Source organism: Phymastichus coffea, unplaced genomic scaffold, assembly GCF_024137745.1.
Source record: "Phymastichus coffea isolate CEN01 unplaced genomic scaffold, Cenicafe_Pcof_1.1 PCOF00007, whole genome shotgun sequence".
NCBI classification, from domain to species: domain Eukaryota; kingdom Metazoa; phylum Arthropoda; class Insecta; order Hymenoptera; family Eulophidae; genus Phymastichus; species Phymastichus coffea.
This window is the reverse complement of record NW_026706818.1, coordinates 9,937,398-9,955,699: the sequence shown is the minus strand read 5'-3', so window position 1 is coordinate 9,955,699 and position 18,302 is coordinate 9,937,398. Positions and strand designations below refer to the sequence as shown.

Here is an 18,302-nt window from a genome sequence, read left to right as displayed (position 1 = left end):
TTCGTGACCCGCGACACAAACAAAAACGAGCCGCTTTCGGCTCGTTTGGATTTGCGTTTTTGATTTGTTGGCGAAGAGTTTAGTGGATTCCGAAAGGAGGAATACTCCATCTCCTACTACAAGAGCGCAAAAGCACCCACCACGACGAGCGCCCTCACGCGCCGCTCACACATACTTCATGCACTCAATACACTCCCATACATTCTCGTGCGCGCCTGCGCCCTTCTTACGACGGAACTTTCTCCCGGCCTAGGCTGCGAAATAGGTTACATTTGACCTATGAACCAGATTACAAAATATAACTAACAAGACAACGTAATAGATAATAAATCTCCTAACAATGGAGATTGTGCTAAATTAGAAGAGTACATACAAGTGAACTTACGAACTAACAAGAATCTTTGGCTACAAGTAATCAACGGACTAGACGAGTAACGAGACACAATGTCCTTCGGAGGGATTGCATCGTTGATTATATCAAACCATACTGAGCGAAGTTGAATTAAAAACGAAGAAACGTACAACATGTTAACGCATCCACCGAAATAGCTACCGGTTTACATAGAACCAAACAAACGGTAAAATTGGATGTCTCATCCTACAAAGTTCGCCGCTCCCTGATCGATAAGGAGAACCTCAACTTCCCCCAAGGTCCACCATTCCGGATTGGACATCGCGTCACTAAGGTTTCCCCCTAGGCTTCTGGCTACAGCCCTCTCTGAGGTCTGCCATTCTCGGACCAGGCTTATCTCGCACTTCCAGAATACGAAGAGGTCCAACTCTGTTAGGGCAGACAAATTCGCACCCATCTGGGGTGTTTCACGATATAGCTCAACTTGAAGGTTGCTGAGGCTCCACCGCGGAACTATCGGTTTCCGCGATCGGTAACATGCAAAGCCGAGTGATGTTGCGCCTATACGTTCCGGATGCGGTCTTCACTGATGCGACCCGAGCGATGCCGTCGCTCCCAGGAAACACCTCTCGAACTACTCCCAGCGGCCATCTTGCGCAATGTGTAAGATCGTCCATGAGAAGGACGATCATCCCAGGTTTGAGCTCCGCATTAGACGCATGCCATTTTTGCCGGACTTGAAGCCCGTGGAAATATTCCTTATGCCACTTGTTCCAAAAGTTTTGGCGGGCCTTGGTCAGGAATTGATAAGTTGAAAGGCGGTTATCTGGAATTAACAAAAGAGATTTTTACGGTAAGACATTGAATGGACGACCGATTAAAAGATGAGCTGGAGACACAGCCAGAAGATCATTAGGATTAGCTGAAAGAGCACCTAACGGTCGCGAATTCAATATCGCTTCAATTTCAATTAAAAGAGTCTCTAATTGATCGAACGTAAACTGATTGTCTACAATAGGTTTGAGATGATGTTTAAAGCTCTTCACAGCTGCTTCCCAAAGACCTCCAAAATGTGGCGATAAGGGTGGATTGAAGTGCCATTGCACTCGTTTTGCTGTCGCATGTTCTCCTACTTCTCTACGGAATTCCGGTTTTTCAAAAAAGTCATAAAGTTCTTGAAGTTCGCGATTAGCTCCTACAAAATTAGTACCGTTATCAGAATACATGTTGCTAGGGATACCCCGACGAGACACAAAACGATGGAAAGCAGTTAAGAAACCGTGTGATGATAAATCTGGGACGAGTTCAATATGAACGGCTTTGTACGCGAAACAGACTAAGACGCAACCGTAAACCTTGAGAAATGATCTGTTGCGATGAGCTTTCTCTTTCATGAGAATGGGTCCAAAGAAATTCACACCGGTGTGATCGAACGCTGGGGACTCGTCTACTCTAGCTTCGGGTAGGACTCCCATTTGAGCATGTGTTGGAGGTGGCTTCCGCCGGATACATTCAACGCAACGTCGAATAACCTTCCTAACTCGTTCCTTTCCGTTGAGAATAAAAAATTTATTTCGGATGGCATAGAGAGTGGTTTGAATTCCTACATGGCGATTGGATATGTGAGTTTGACGAATGAGGAAGTCGGTGACATAATGATTATTAGGCAAGAGAATCGGATGCTTCTGATCATAAGGAAGTTTTGACTTGCTTAAACGTCCGCCCACCCGGATGAGGCGGTCATCACCAATGAACGGAGCTAACCTGTCAAAACTAGTCCCTTTTCGAAAAGGTACAGGCTGTTTGGATAAATGACGAAGTTCAACCGGAAATCCTTCCCTTTGCATTAATCTAGCGATCTGCATCTCCGCAGCTATAACTTCTGAGGGAAGTAACAGACGAATAAACTCAAGTAATTTCTTTATTCTAGCTAACGGATCTAGGATCTCATACACTGGCCGAGTAACCCTATCCTGTATACGAGATTTATGTTTCCATCGGAAAACATAAGAAACTACTCTAACCAGTCTATCATACGAGGAAAATCGTGAATAAATATCACTGAAAGATGTGGCCACAGTTGTCGTCAAGCACACTGCTTCCTTGAGTCCAGGAAGTTTCTTAGGCGCAGGTTCGACCGATTGAGGCCAGTCTTGCGAAGGAAGAGAGAGCCAAGGAGGGCCGGAAGACCAGAACGAATTGTTCAGAAACTCGGATGGTAACTGACCTCTAGAAAGAGTATCGGCAGGATTGTCCTCTGAGCGGACGTGTTTCCATGAAACTTGATCATCCAACGATTGAATATCAGCAACCCTATTAGATTCGAAAACTCTAAGTAAATAAGGAGCCTTCTTCAACCAAGCCAATACGATAGTGGAATCAGACCAGAAAATCGTCTGGTCGATGGAGAAATCGAATTGAGATTTGGATTCAACGTAGAGCTTTTTGAGGACAGATGCTGCACACAACTCTAATCTGGGAATGGTTAGGCCTTTCAATGGAGCAACTCTAGATTTACTGCAAATTAATCTGATCACTACCTGACCGAAAGAATCAACAGATTTGATAAAAATGCAAGCACCATAACCATGCGTGCAAGCATCGTAAAAACCATGAATTTCAATGCGAATTGGATTTGGAATTAGAAACTGACAAGGGAACGAAATTTGTCTTAGTAAAGATAATTGGTTAGCCAATAGTTTCCATCTTGTATGAATGTCCTGAGGGAGAGATTCGTCCCAGCCAATCCCTGCCTTCCAACAATCTTGAATCAAAACCTTAGCAAATAGGATGACGGGCCCTAGTAAACCTAGCGGATCGAAAATCTTTGAAACCTCTGACAAAAGTTGACGCTTAGTAGAAACGAGCTGAGGGTCAAGTTGACTAACAGAATATTGTAGAACGTCTCCTTGAGAGTCCCACTTAACCCCTAACGTTTTCTGAATTGGATTTGTGTTGATGACGCAGTATAAATCAAAAACCTTCTTGTTATATTATCTAAAGCAGAGGGATGATTGGAAGACCATTTTCGAATAAAAAATCCTCCACGAAGTAATAAGGCGATCATCTCATCGCGAATAGCTAAGAGCTCTCCAAGAGTATCAGCACCAGAGATGAAATCGTCGACATAGAAGTCGCGAAGAAGTAACTTACTGGCTCTTGGAAAGTCCCGAGCTTCGTCACGAGCGAGCTGTTGGATAGTAGGAATTGCTAAAAATGGAGCAGCCGCTGTACCAAAGGTAACAATATTAAGTTGGAAAGTCCTAAGTGCACCTTTAAAACGCCAGAGGATTTTTTGAAATTTCCTATCATCGGGATGAATCAATATTTGACGATACATTTTTTCGATATTAGCGGTGATAACATATTGATGAGTACGAAACCGGAAAACCTGTGCAAAGATGGTGTTCTGAATAGTCGGTCCTACCATGAGAGTGTCGTTAAGAGAGATTCCTGTGGAAGTCTTAGAAGAAGCGTCAAAAACAACTCTAACCTTTGTCGTTTCACTAGAATCTTTAATTACGGCCTGATGCGGAAGAAAATAACTATCGTCGGTGTCGTCACAAAAAGTCATGTGGCCTAGAGAAATGTATTCCATCATTACCTTGGAATACTCAGCAGCCAAAAAGGGATCCCTTTCAAATTTGCGTTCGAGAGAATAGAAACATCTAAGGGCTTGAGATTTAGAATCGCCCAAATTGAATTTGGAGTCTCTAAAGGGAAGACGAACGATTTAACGACCAGAAGGATCGCGTTTGGTATGAGCAACGTAATATTCCTCACAAGCAACTTCATCACGAGACTTTACGGGTTCATGATCGAAATCCTCAATCAGCCAGAAACGCTCTATAAGTTTATCTAATTTAACAATATTACAAGAGGCCGTGCTTGAGGAGATCTGATCAATTGCCCCTCCTGCGACTACCCATCCTAAAATAGTCTTTTGCAAAATAATTTCGGATTTGTCACGTTGGAGTTTTATTTGACCTACTGCTAAGACGGACAGAGTGGTGCCAGAAGACAACAGAAGATCGACCGAGTTTGGCAAATGAAACTGAGGATCTGCAAGTTTTATACCCTTAGGGATGTCAAAGAGGTGGCGAGGAAAAGTGTCGTTAGGCACGGTGTCGGCTATTTTAGGAACAATCAGAAGCTGAACTTGATGTTTGAAATTGTTGTAATTGGAATGAACGTGAGTTTGAATGTATTTATTTGAGACAGTGCACAAACCGTCAACTGCCCCAATGTTGACTGAACAAGATAATGCTGGTAGATTTAAAAGTTTTGCAAAATTTTTAGTAACCAAATTTACTGTGGAATAAGAATCTAATAAAGCCCGAGCCACGACGAAATCGCCTCGTTTGTCCTTGACCTTGACTACAGCTGTGGTCATCAATTGAGAATCTAATGGAAACGCTACTGAAGTACTTATGGATCAGTCAACTAGAAGACAAATTAGAATCAGCAGTTTTATAATCACCGTTGGGTTTGGAAACCTTCTTGTTGTGGAGAAGAGTATGATGATTTTTTCCGCATTCTCTACCCGTGCCTCACACTGGTACAAGGGAACTTATGGTTCCAATTCTATTCTTCCCCTTTAAGCTGCGATTGAAGCCATGATCGAAAGTTTTACTCGAAGTGAAAAAATGCAATTTAATTTTATCGCGAAGAGTTTGATGCGCGACAGCTGCTACTCACACAGCAATGAGATGGCTCACAAAGAGTTTTACGAAAATCTACATGAACGCACGAAACAAAAATAACAAAAAGTATATTATTGAATAAATTCTTATCTGAATCAAATCCTGTCCCACGATGCGACGACCCATTGGGTGGCGAGGCTTCCTGTAGTTGGAGTGACGAATGGCGGTTGACAAAGAGAGAGAGAAGCGATGATGACGCTAGATGATGCAATTTTCTGGTAGTAGTCTGTTAAGTTTTTTGACGAAATTCCGCGAACGAAAACAAAAGGACGGTTGGCTCGATGCGCGTGTGAACTTGTATGCGCGTGATGTCATTCGCGAACAAAGATAAGGTTACAAAAACCTCACAGGAGGCACCTTGAATTGTTTCCAACGAATTCTAAATTTCCTTCGATGGCAGAGTAGCAAAATTTTACTTTTTGAATTATTTATAATTTATTGATTTAACGTGTAATCTACCAGAATGCGGGAAAATTAAACAAAGATAAAAAAAAAAACTATTTGTAGGAAGAAAGCCCATGAAGGCATAAAAAACCCAAATTTATTTTATACGAATAACGATTAGAATTTACAAAGAGCACTAGTTATGAAATAAACACTTAAAGTTAGAAACAACGAACGCAGGATTACAAGAACAAAGTAGACATCGAACACGAATGACGTCGCACTAAGTCGCGCACACCGAACAATAGGTATACAGAGTTTCGCAGAATACCGATTCGCCGAGAGGCCCGATAGCCTCGATTGCTTGTGAGCGCCCACACACACACACACACTTCACACCTTGTTGAGTAAATAGGCAGGTATAGGTAAATAGGTAAGTTGATCTGATAGTAAGATCCGATAGGATCACCAACAGGTTTTAACTGTTAGTTGAGTCGATGACTCGTGGTTAGATGCCCGTAGGCGTTACACTATCTACTCTATTTTACCCGTTGATCTTCTGCGCAATGCGTTTGGATTTGCGTCTTTGATTTGTTGGCGAAGATTTTAGTGGATTCCGAAAACGAGTTAAAGTCGCGACGCGGATAGGACTAACTTCTATCGCTTCTGGAGGAATACTCCATCTCCTACTACAAGAGCGCGAAAGCACCCACCACGACGAGCGCCCTCACGCGCCGCTCACACATACTTCATGTGCTCAATACACACCCATACATTCTCGTGCGCGCCTGCGCCCTTCCGTTACGACAGAACATCCTTGGTAAATATTTTAAGCATTTATATAAGATCTATGTCTACAAAAAAAATCATAGAATTGACATAGATGTTATTGTTTAAAAATGGACGAGTGGATTTACCACATAAGAAGAAAAAAATTTTAATGTAGTCAGACAAGCTATTCAAAATTATGAGGCACCCCCAATTCCGCTTCATTTTATTTATGATTTTTAAGCTTTACAGAGCCTTGGAGTTTCGAATTTTTTAGTAGTCGTTCCCAATATTTTTTTTATTCAAAATTAATGTCTTTATCAACAAAAAAACCTTAATCCGAAGTAGGTTTGATTCTCTACAGAATTTTTTTGCAGATTTGAATTTAAAAAGTAATATTTTTTGTAATCACGTAATATCGTCGATTTCGTTATACTAGAAACATTCTACAAATGTTGTATCAATATATCATGGCATAATTCTTTCTTCCTTATATTTTTTCAACTTTCAAGTTAAATTGACAAAAATTTCAAATAGCTATAAAATTGTTCAAACCGCACACAAATACCGTCTAATTTTTATCATTCGAAAATCTTTCATTTACTGCATTTAAGGTCAATTTTTTCAAATACCTCTATTATTTTTAAATACATAAATTACAGAAAAATACGTTTTCTATCAGTTTTAAACTAATTTATTTTAAAAACAAAAATATTTGGGATATTCCAAGATTTTTTTTACATTTTTATGATCCAAACGAGTGAGACGTTTGGTGAAAAATTCAAGAGTAATTGTCAGTCCGCAAAAGTATAGAAAGGTGGTGGATCTGTAATAATTTGGGGTTGTTTGTGGGGAAAAGAAACAGGTGACCTGCATTTTGTAGAAGGTACAATGAATAGTGATAAATATATCAATATTATGGTAAACTACATACTTCCATCGAATAAAGTAAATTATCATATCGTTATATAGTTATAAATGATAACCATAAATGTAATACTATATTATATTTCCTTCAATAAACTTCATAAAAAATGACGTTTGCCCTTCTTGATACCCAAAGATTGTAAAAATATTATGAAAATGTTGAAAAAATCTTGGAATATTCCTTTTTTTCTTTCAAAACAAATTAGTGTAAAATGAATAGAAAATGTATTTTCCTGCAATTTATGTACATGACATTTAAAAGTAATGGAGGTATTTGAAAAAAATTAACCTTGAATCATACGATGAATTTTTAGTTTTTAAGATACTTTTAATTTACAAAAATTTCAATAGATTCAAATACTTACTTATATACTGCAAAATGACTCCGTTTTCTAAATTAATATAATGCTCTGTAACAATTGTAACGTTACTAATAATACTGATTATAATAATACAAAACAAAAATTTTTATCCATTAAGGTCGGTATGTATATACTGTTACTGATTTCGTTTTCTATTTGAAATGCAATCGTTGCCACCAAGTACTTATAGGTGTTAATACGAGAATAATCTGTTGCGGAGGTAGCTTTTGCTGCTGCGAGTGCTGCGGTCACTCAACGGTCATCGTACGTGTCAAACGGATGGCGGATAAATGGTCGGACTATAGTCTATAGTCGAACGTACCCACAGAATTTTCGCAGAGAGCGAGTACGGACCTCAGAGATAAACTCAGCATGGAAAAACCGTCAAATATCGTAATTTATTGAAATCATTTTTAATATTATACTCATAATTTCTTTAGATAATAATAGTAATATTAATCATAATTATAATAATTTATATTATACCATCATACATGATTCATGAAACATCTATCCTCAGTAATTTAACTGAATATCTAATTTTATTTAGATTTTAAATATCTATAAGGATATTTATTTATGAAATGTTATCGAAATATAATACATTTTTCAATTTTTTTTCTTCACTTTTTTTGAAAAGCGCCTAACGGAATTCTTCAATTTTTGCCTTGAATGTCATGAAAATACAAACTTCTGTTTAGTTTTTTCACGTACTAATTTTTTTGTTTGGCAATCAACACAATGTTGTATGAAACTAATTACGTCTTCTTTAAGACGTTCTCAGTTCGATTTGTGTCGAATACGATTAAATGTTTTATTAACTTCCGCTTGTCCTCCGACTGCTGAAGAATGTGCTTCTTGTATAATCTCCGCTCTCTCGTTAAGTAGGCGGTGTTTTACTTGTCCGGTGCATACTATGACCTTGACATCTAGTTTTCCAAGCTTATCTCGTATACAGTTAATAATTTTACTGAATAACACGTTCTCTATGTTTTCACTTTTATCTAAGCTAAAGGTGACTATCTTGTTTTCATCAATGATGTTTCTTAAATTCATGAGTAATGCTTTTAGCATAATAATTATATCCTCGGTGCTTTCTCGTTGTTCGCACCTGAGCGGCATTACTAAATGATATCTTTTTCCAACTTTAATTAGTTTAGGGTATCCTACTTTTAAATTTTCTAATCTTGGTAATTTATTTACTTGTTTTAAAAGGATAGCTCCTTCATCGAGAGGTTCTCCTTTATCATTGACAAAATACAAATAATTGACTTTTCTTATAAACAATTGTGATGTTCGTATCACTTATAAATAATAATAATTCGAACTCTCGTATCTAGCTAATGAGTAATAACTTGTTTCTAATAATTTTACTCTACTTGTCGATAAAATAAATAAATAAATCAAATGTACTCTAATAATAATAAATAAATCAAATATATATAAATAAGTACAATGTTTCAGGGAAAGTCAGACGATGTCCTAGTTTCTTATGGTACGAATTGTCCCATAAGCAAAGCTAAAGTCTTTCTTGGATAGGATATAATTCGGCCCAAGTTTCTTATAGCGCGAGATGTCCTATAAGTCGAGCTTGAATTATAAGGAAGGAACAGTCTTGCTCAGTTAATCACAATGAGAGAAAGAACTTAGGTAATAGCCAAGTTTATTCAGACTCATGCGCTCACCTTGCAAGGCTAGAAGTGAATGCTAGCCTGTGCAAAGGTGGGCTTATTTATACGAGGTGTGATCAAAAAGTAAGGTGAATTTTGAAATTTAGCGGGCTACGTCCGTTCGATCTTCGACTTTTTTATTTGGTTATGTCGGTACACTCGTCTAGAACATACGTTCCAAATTTCAGCTTTGTAGTATGTTTGGTTTGTTTGTGAGAGGCATCAATGTTAGAAATGTTTTGCGTGCTCCACGATTTGCTGCTGTCTAAAAACATGGATCAAAGAGTTTGCATTAAATTTTGTGTGAAAAATGGAATCAAATGTTCCAAAACACTTGAAATGCTGAAAGTGGCATACGGTGAGTCTACTTTAAGCCAAAAAAATGTTTACAAGTGGTATAAACTCTTCCAAGAAGGCCGAGAAGACACCGACGACGAACCTCGTTTGGACGCCCCAGCACATCAACAACTGATGAGAATGTTGAAGAAGTGAAGAAAATAGTGTTGGGAAATCGTCGAATTACCATTAGAGAAATTGCTGATGATATTGGCATCTCATTTGGTTCGTGCCAATCAATTTTGACGAGTGTTTTAGACATTAGGCGTGTGTCAGCGAAGTTTGTTCCGAAATTGCTCAATTTCGACCAAAAGAAACGTCGCATGAGCATCGCCCAAGAGCTACTGAATGACGTTAACGATGATCCAGATTTACTCAACAGGGTTATAACAGGTGACGAAACATGGGTATACGGTTATGACGTCGAGACTAAGACTCAATCGTCCCAGTGGAGGCATTCTGGATCACCAAGACCAAAAAAAGCACGCCAAGTTCGATCAAATGTAAAGGTTTTGCTTACAGTTTTCTTTGACTGCAGGGGCGTGGTGCATCATGAGTTCTTGCCACAGGGTAGAACAGTAAATAAGGAATATTACCTGCAAGTTATGCGCAATTTGCGCGAAGCAATCCACCAGAAACGTCCGAATTTGTGGAAAAATAAAAATTGGCTTTTGCACCATGATAACGCCCCTGCTCACACGTCGTTGCTTGTGCGCGAATTTTTGGCTAAAACCAACACAGTAACGATGCCACAGGCACCGTATTCCCCAGATCTGGTCCCCTGTGACTTCTTCTTGTTCCCAAAACTGAAGAGGCCCATGAAAGGACGGCGTTTTACCACAATTGAGGAGATAAAGACGGCATCGAAGGATGAACTAAACAAGATCACAAAAAATGATTTTTTGAAATGCTTTGAGGATTGGGAAAACGTTGGCACAAGTGCATTATATCCGAGGGGGATTACTTTGAAGGAGATAAAATAAAAATTGATGAATAAATAAATATTTTTTGAGAAAAATAAAAATTCACCTTACTTTTTGATCACACCTCGTACACAGATTTTCCCGATAATTTTTGCAGGAGAGATGTCATCGAATAATCGAGAGACATTCGCGAATTTTGAGAAATGAGTTTTCTTAATTTACAAGTAAATAACCTTTAATAGTAAGCTTTTAACACATGTAAACTTTACAGAATTTGTTATTTGTTGATTTTATACAATATACAATTATCGCAAATAGTGTCGTCAATAGTTATTAACTAATAAAGTTAATTAACGTGATATTACAATATTTACAATAGAAAATTATTAAATTTTTATACAACTTTATAGTTGCTTAATTTCGGAAGTATTTTCTAAAAAGAAATATTCAAATTAGTTAATAACATTTGAATTATAACCAATTTTCATATTTATAACGGTTTTTTCTAATCTTATAATGCAATATAATGCAATAATGATTAATTATCTAAGATTCCTAAATCATAAAGTTATCATTATTAAGTATAAAATTAATGTTTTCGTTTTATATACAACTTATTGTTTAACTAAATCTTAATTGTTTATTTATTAATAACAGTTATTATTCAGCTGTTATTAATGAAACCAATTCTTACTCATGTTCTATACTTATTCATTTTGCATATGGATTATTTTCATTTTTCTAATAATGTATATTTTTAGCGTAATAAATAAATTAACTTTGCATATTGAAATTCATTATTATTCAATAATTAAATACAGTTTGTGTTATTATATTCTGAATCTACGTACTAAAATCTATATAAGAAATGCTTTGTTATATTAAACTTATCTCTAATTAACATATTTTTCTTAATACCAAAAATCATTATATCTATATCTATTACTTTGTGACGTCACACTATTTATTTTGATTATGAAATTCGACTCTTGTATGAATACAATCAAGTAAACAGTGAGGTAGCGCCGCTTAATGTATTGATTTGAATAAACAGATAGATGCGTTAGACTGGTTGCGGTAATTCAGTGATCTAATAAATAGCTCATAAATTGGACCGTTACACAATTTTTCGCGACAATAAATGATGTTGTTTTGAGGTAACTTCTTTTCTATTTCATTCTCATTATTTACGAGCTCATCTGATGCGTCTATCTTAGTTTCGTTTGATTCGTATTCGTCTTCTTCTTTGATAGTTTCTAAACTGGTTTTTAATGGCACACCTGTCCCCTTGCTTTATACGTCTGTTGTTTGATTCTCGACTTGTTGCGTACATAGTGTGTTGCTATTGGTGTTTTCAGGGGTTTCTGACCTTTTGTCTTCCCCTTTTTGTTGTGTTGTTACCTCGGTGGCACTTTGGTCTCGTCTTTTTTTCTGTTTACTAGGTTACAGTGCGCTTATAGCTTCTTCGTATTTAGCGCTAGGCTTTCGTTCAGTGTGCGATCGTGTGATCATCCCTTCCGGTTCCTGTACTTTATCATCATTTGCTTCTAATCCTTTTACTATGTCGATTGGTTCTTGAATTAATTGCGGCTCTAATGTATGTAATTCTATTGGGTTACGTGACAAAACATCTGCATTTATATTTGTAGCTCCGGCATTATATTTAATTTCATATTGGAAATCTGCTACCATCAGTCTCATTCTAGTTACTCGTAAGTTGGGATCTTTGTGCGATCTTAATCCAACCAGAGGTTTATGATCAGTAATGACGGTAAATTTTTTTTCATATAAGTACGGTCGAAATTTAAGAATTCCAAAAACAATTGCTAACATTTCTTTCTCGAAAGTGCTGTAACGTCTTTCTGCGTCATTTAACGCTCGTGATGCATAAGCTATTGGCTTATCAAAGCCATCCTCATCTTATTTTTGCGATAAAATGCATCCTACACAGTATCCACTAGCATCTGTTATTAAAATCAATGGTTTTTCGAAGTTCGGGTGAATCAATATAGGTGGCTCACACAATTTGCGTTTTAATAGTTCGAAGGCTTTCTGCTGCTCTTCTTTCCATATGAACTGCTGATCTTTTCTTAACAGTTGTGCGATGTCGGAAAATTTGTCAATGCATCGTCTGTAGTAACTACACAGGCCAATAAATTGTTTAATATTCCTTGGGTTTCTCGGCGTGGGAAATTGTTGGACGGCTAAAATTTTATCATTGTGAGGTAGTAAACCGTCTTTCGAGATTACATAACCTAGGTATACTACCTCTGATTTAAAATACTCGCATTTTTCCGGATTTAATACTAAATTCGCTTTTCTTAGACGTTCCATTAATTCAATAATACTCTCACAATGTTCCTCGATAGTCTTACTATGTACGCAAATATCATCGAAGAAGGTTACTACTCCTTTCATTCCTGTTGTTAAAAGGTGAATTAATGATAGAAAGACCGGCGCGCTTGTTTTCAATCCGAAAGGCGACCTTGTAAACTGGAAAAGGCCTTGGTCGCATTGAAATGCTGTCACCTGCCTGTCCTCCTTTTTAACTAGGCATTGATGATATCTTGAATAAAGGTCGAAGACCGAGTATATTATGGATCCTCCTAACGCATCTAACTAATCGTCTACATTCGGCACTGGAAAATTGTAATCCTGAATCAGTGTATTTACTGCAAGGAAGTCTATTACTGATCTTTTCTTGATTACGCCTTCAGCATTCCATTTCTTGTCTACGCGAAATATTGGAGACGAGTGAAGATTAAAAGACCTTTCAATTATACCTTGGTCGAGCATATTTAAAACTTGAGCATCAATTTCTTTTCTTAACTCCGGGGGTTGTCTAAAAGGTTTTATGCGAATAGGTACTTTCGACGTTAATGGAATTTCGTGTAGGAGTAGATTAGTATATCCTAATTTGTCTCCAGGTAAGTGATATTTGTTGTTGAATTTATTTATTATATCAACTTTATGTTCTTTTTCATTTAAATTCAAATGATCTAGTTGTGACATGCCGATTATTCTTGATGCCCTATCTTCCGTATTCTGATTCATACTTATTTTGGCTATCCGCACGTGTTCGTTGATAGTAGGAGGTATTCGTGTCTTCCTCTTCAATAAAAAATTTACGGCGATCAAAAGTTGTAAAACCATTCGTTGTTTATTGGACCTTTGAAAGTGGCTTATAGTTTTATATTTTTTTGCTATTTGTGCCACTGCCTCTAATATTTCTTTAATATATTCTTTAGCTCTGATTTCGTCCAATGTTTCGAGGAGGGTGGTTGCAGAATTAATTACTGATAAAAAGATGCTCATGGAATATGGTTTATTACTTGTGTAAGAATTCGTATTATTTAATACATTAATACATTTATTAACCCTTTGCAATACGGTAGATTCGTCAGCATTATCGTAACAATCTACATTTTTGCGATCGTTGTTACTACTTTCTCTAATGTTCGACTTATAGTATGGCTGTATACTCAATTTATTTTCTGTCATTGATAATTTCGTGGGGTGAATTTTATCATCTACAAAATTTTTTAGAAAAATCTCAGATTTTTTGTGTAGCAATTTACAAATTTCGAATTTTCGCAATTTTCCTCCAATTTTATTCAGACGATTGCCTTCGTAAGTGCTCTGTCTAATTTTCTTGACATAGTTTTTATCTGGCTGAAGATCTATCTTTGATTCTTAATTGCTTTCTTTATTAATGCGAACTCTTCTCGCAAATATGTCTAAATTGTTACGAATTTTTACTTGATTTCTGACTACTCCAGCGTAAGTTTTCCAGTCTATTATGGATTTTGAATAGCTATTATCATCTTGCGATGTTATATATTGATTATCAGCAGTTGTATTTTTTGTGGATAAACAAAATACTTTATTAGCGATTTTTAAAATATTGTTTTTATAATCTATTTTAGCCTTAAATTTACGCAAACATTCACTGCCGATTAGTCCGTCTTCTCTAATAGGTAAATCATCGGGTACCATGTGAAATTCAAATTCTAAATCTTTTATTGTAATATTTATTTTTCCTAATGTTACTACACTGTTATGTGTAATACATCGCAATTCTAAAATATTCAATTTATCCAGATATGCTTCGTTTGGTTTCTTAGACCATTTCAGTAGAGATGGTCCAGCACCAGTATCTAGCATGATAGAAAGACTAATATTTTGATTTTTATCTTCTAAAATGAAAGTTGGTGACTTACTATTCAAGTTTAACAATATTACTCTTTTCGTTACTTCTAATTTCTTTGTATTCTTACTTAAGCTCGGCCCTCCGTTTGGCTGGTCGTTTCCCCGGTCGCGCCTTTCATCTGGAAACCACCGGCGTTTCCCTGATATTGTTTCTTTTGTTTGTTAAAACTTCTTTTGTTACATCTTATTTCCCAGGGACCTTTTATACCGCAATAATTACAAATATTTAGATCTCTGTTTAGATTTCCTGGTCCGCATTTAAATGCGGAATTAGAATTAAAAAATCATTAGAATTAAAATTTTCCTGGTATTGATTTTTTGATGTAGAGTTCTGATTTACTTTGAGCGGAGCTACTTGCTGGCTCATTCTTTCTTTATTGGGTGAATTTTGACTATTCATTTGCTTTAAGCCTTTTTACTATTGAATCTTTCATTTCTAAATTTTGTACTGCCATTGTTACGGTAAAAACAAGTAAGTGTTAAATGATTCGACAACTTACAAATTTGACATACTTGCTAGTTATCTGTTTTTACTACTTTTACCCTTTTGATGTTTGCTAATTCTTTTTTTTCTTCTGCAAGTACCTGTACTGTCTGGTTGAGATCGTTGGGTTCCTGTGTTGCGAAATCGCGTTCAATCTCTACCGCTTTTGCTGTTGCTTCTTCGAGATTTTTTGCCTGTCCCATTCGCGCTTTAATCACCCAATGTAAGCCGCGGATGAAAAACTTGGCTTTATCCTTTTCTAATTAATTTAAGAATCCGACATTATATCTTTTTTCGCGCACTGCTGCGCTTACTAATTCTCGCGCTACTGTTTTAACTCTGTTTGAGAATTTTACTACATTTTCTGAGGCTTTTTGCTTGAGCAAAGTCAGCTCACCTGATAATTGGTTGAAAGTTTTGTCTGATCCGAAAAGGTGGTCTAAATACATTTCAATCTCGCTAATTGTTTCAAAATGCTTTCCACGCATACTTTTTAATGCATCCCCGTATAATCTCATTTTAACTAATCTTGCTAGATCCGCTTCATTTTCTGGTGGAATAACATTATAAGCTTCCCATCAACCGTCTTGAAAATCATGTAGCGGAATGCAGTATCCATCGTATTTAGGAATGAAATCAACGATATCTTTCAAACCTATATTTCTCAAAGGGCTAATTATGGAATTTTATACTGTACGGGTTACTTTTTGTGGAGTTGAATGATAAATCGGTCTTGTGCTGGCAAATGATCTGCATGTTGACTTTGGCGTAAAGTATTCTGAATTGCTACTTTTTTCGTTTTGACTTTTTTCAGTAATTTTTGGTATGAAAAATTTAACGTTTTTATGATTTATAAGAGGAATTTCGTTTCTTATTTTGTCTATTTTGTCTTCGTTATCATTGTCAATTGTCAAGTTTGTCAAAGCTTGGAAATATTCCCTTGACTCGTCTTCCGTTACTTCCGCGTTTGATTCAATTATTGGTTCAAATTTATTTTCAAATTGTACTAGTTTGTCAGTACAATTTACTGCTACAAAAATTTATTTTGGACTTATATTACGTTTCGTTAATTCTTCTACAATGAATAGTAAAAGTGGATCTTGACATGAATTCCTTATTAATTATTCATTTATATAATGTGCTAAAATTTTTATTAATTTTTCTAATTGTTGTTGTTTTTTGCCTTCTAATTCGAAATCTAAATGCTGACGAGCGTGCAGAAATTTTATACATTCTAGTAACGTTGGGTCTCTACTAGTTATAGAATTCGGATCTTCTTTTCCTATGCAGTTTCTTAAAATTAATAGTGCTTCCTCATTTCGTTTGTCTCTCGAATCAGCTCCCGTAGCCATGTTTGTAAAAAAAAATTTACTTTTGCCTAACCCTGCTTTTCGTTAAAAAAATGTTACCCGGAGGTGCCCCCAATTGTTACGTCTCACATAACGGCCGCGAATTGATAAGAATTGCTCAAACGCGACTGAGTCATTTCGGTCAACGCGTAAGCGCTTTACCACGGGTGCGAGACTCAAACGAAAGCAGGGCTGCAGGGTATCTAACGTACCGAATGAAAAAGTAATAATTAAATAATTTACCTGTAGTTTAGCTGGTCCAGAAACTCATACTTCAGAACCCAGAGGTGTAACGTAGATTAGGTATAACTCTCAAATAAGTTATAGAAATAGATTTATAATATTTATTGATCAAATTACAGAAGATGCGTAGTGTCACAGAGTAGAATACAAAGTGTGTGTTACAATTGTTTTGCGTCGTCTTTTATAGCACAGAATACATAAAATCTAATCAATAAAGGGTTAATCCCATAAGGGATAAGTGCGTCACCGAGATTAAAGTCAGCTATTAAATGACTATTGGTTTTAATTACGGGAACTCCCCTTCCATAAAAAATTCAAATTTTACCGCCATAAAATAGTCTGACTCGTCCTCGACGTAACACTTTTGTGGTATGCAGTAATAGTATTTTGTACACATCTACTTACGTTCAATAATTTAAATATTTCAGTCTGGTTTTTATTCGCTTTTTACAAACCAATAATTTGCCATTTTTTTGTTTCTGGCAACTGCTTTCTTTCCCATAATTATTTTTTAAATAAAACCTACGAAGTCATTAGTTGCGTTGACAAAAAAAAAACAATAGACAAACATAGAATAAAATATGTCACATTTACCTAAATATTTTATCGACCGAAATAAACAAGCTATGTAACTTAGATTATTGTTATTGTTATCAGATTATTGTTATCATTATTGATTATCAGATTATTGTTATAAGAATGACCTCACTTTTGCCGAAAGATGAAGCACAACGTGATCTACAAGGATCTGAAGGTAGCATTTAATTACGGGAACTCCCCTTCCATAAAAAATTCACATTTTACAGCTATAAAATAGTCTGACTCGTCGTCGACGTAACATGACTTTAAAAATTGTTAATATGGTCTGTGGCTTCATTTCAGGTATATCTACTTATCCATGCCCCTATTGAGACGCTTACTCAACTACTTTGCTTAATGTTGGCGATTCAAGAACTGTACTTCAGTGTGAAAAAAATTATAAATAGTGGTTATCATAGAAAAACTGTTCGAAAAAAAATGCTAAAAACTTCAAAAGATGTATGAATTCATGTTCTAGCTTGAGCAGCTTATTGGGCGAAATAAACTGCCCTAGTTTTTGAAATTTACTATTTGTTGTTTTTTATTGAATTTTATTGTTAAGTTTTTTATATATATTTATGAATGCGCATTTTTATTTAAAGTTGATATTTTAAATGGTTAGGAAAATAATAGTCATACAATTTAGGGAAAAAGCCTCGAAAGGCATAAAAAACCCTTTTTATTGAATCACTGAAAGTTAGAGAGAGAAATACAAGCCGAATGCAATTGACTTCGCGCTGAGTTGCAGTGGCTGCACATCAAGAACACACGTGGTTATCACGGATACGCGCGTTTAGTTGACACACTGCACACACACGATAGAGAAGCAGAAAAGCTACGTTGGTAGCTGGTTTTGTTGATAGACGATGATGATGTGCAGAGTATGCACGCCACACGTTCGTGTGGAAGTTATCCTCACACGTTGGGAGTGAGTAGGTAGAGAGAACGTAGGAGCTCCGCACGTAGGAAGAAGCCGTCAACGACTACCGGCTCAGCCGGAATAAGGGAAGAAG

The 18,302-nt window shown here is 36.3% G+C and overlaps 3 protein-coding genes across 3 annotated transcripts in view; 1 reads left to right on the top strand and 2 right to left on the bottom strand.

The window, feature by feature from the left end:
- Window positions 1-1,200: 1,200 nt before the first annotated feature.
- Window positions 1,201-2,217, bottom strand: LOC131669426 (uncharacterized). Its single transcript, XM_058944289.1, has one exon. The coding sequence runs from the start codon at window positions 2,215-2,217 to the stop codon at window positions 1,201-1,203; it is 1,017 nt and encodes a 338-aa protein (XP_058800272.1).
- A 1,868-nt stretch (window positions 2,218-4,085) lies between these two features.
- Window positions 4,086-4,745, bottom strand: LOC131669418 (uncharacterized). Its single transcript, XM_058944275.1, has one exon. The coding sequence runs from the start codon at window positions 4,743-4,745 to the stop codon at window positions 4,086-4,088; it is 660 nt and encodes a 219-aa protein (XP_058800258.1).
- Window positions 4,746-7,870: 3,125 nt separating this feature from the next.
- The window catches only part of LOC131668942 (lachesin-like), a 944,221-nt gene continuing 933,789 nt past the window's right edge, over window positions 7,871-18,302 (top strand). The window contains exon 1 of the mRNA XM_058943448.1: window positions 7,871-7,889. The gene's annotated coding sequence lies outside the window, so the exon portion shown is untranslated. The remainder of the gene's footprint in view (window positions 7,890-18,302) is intronic.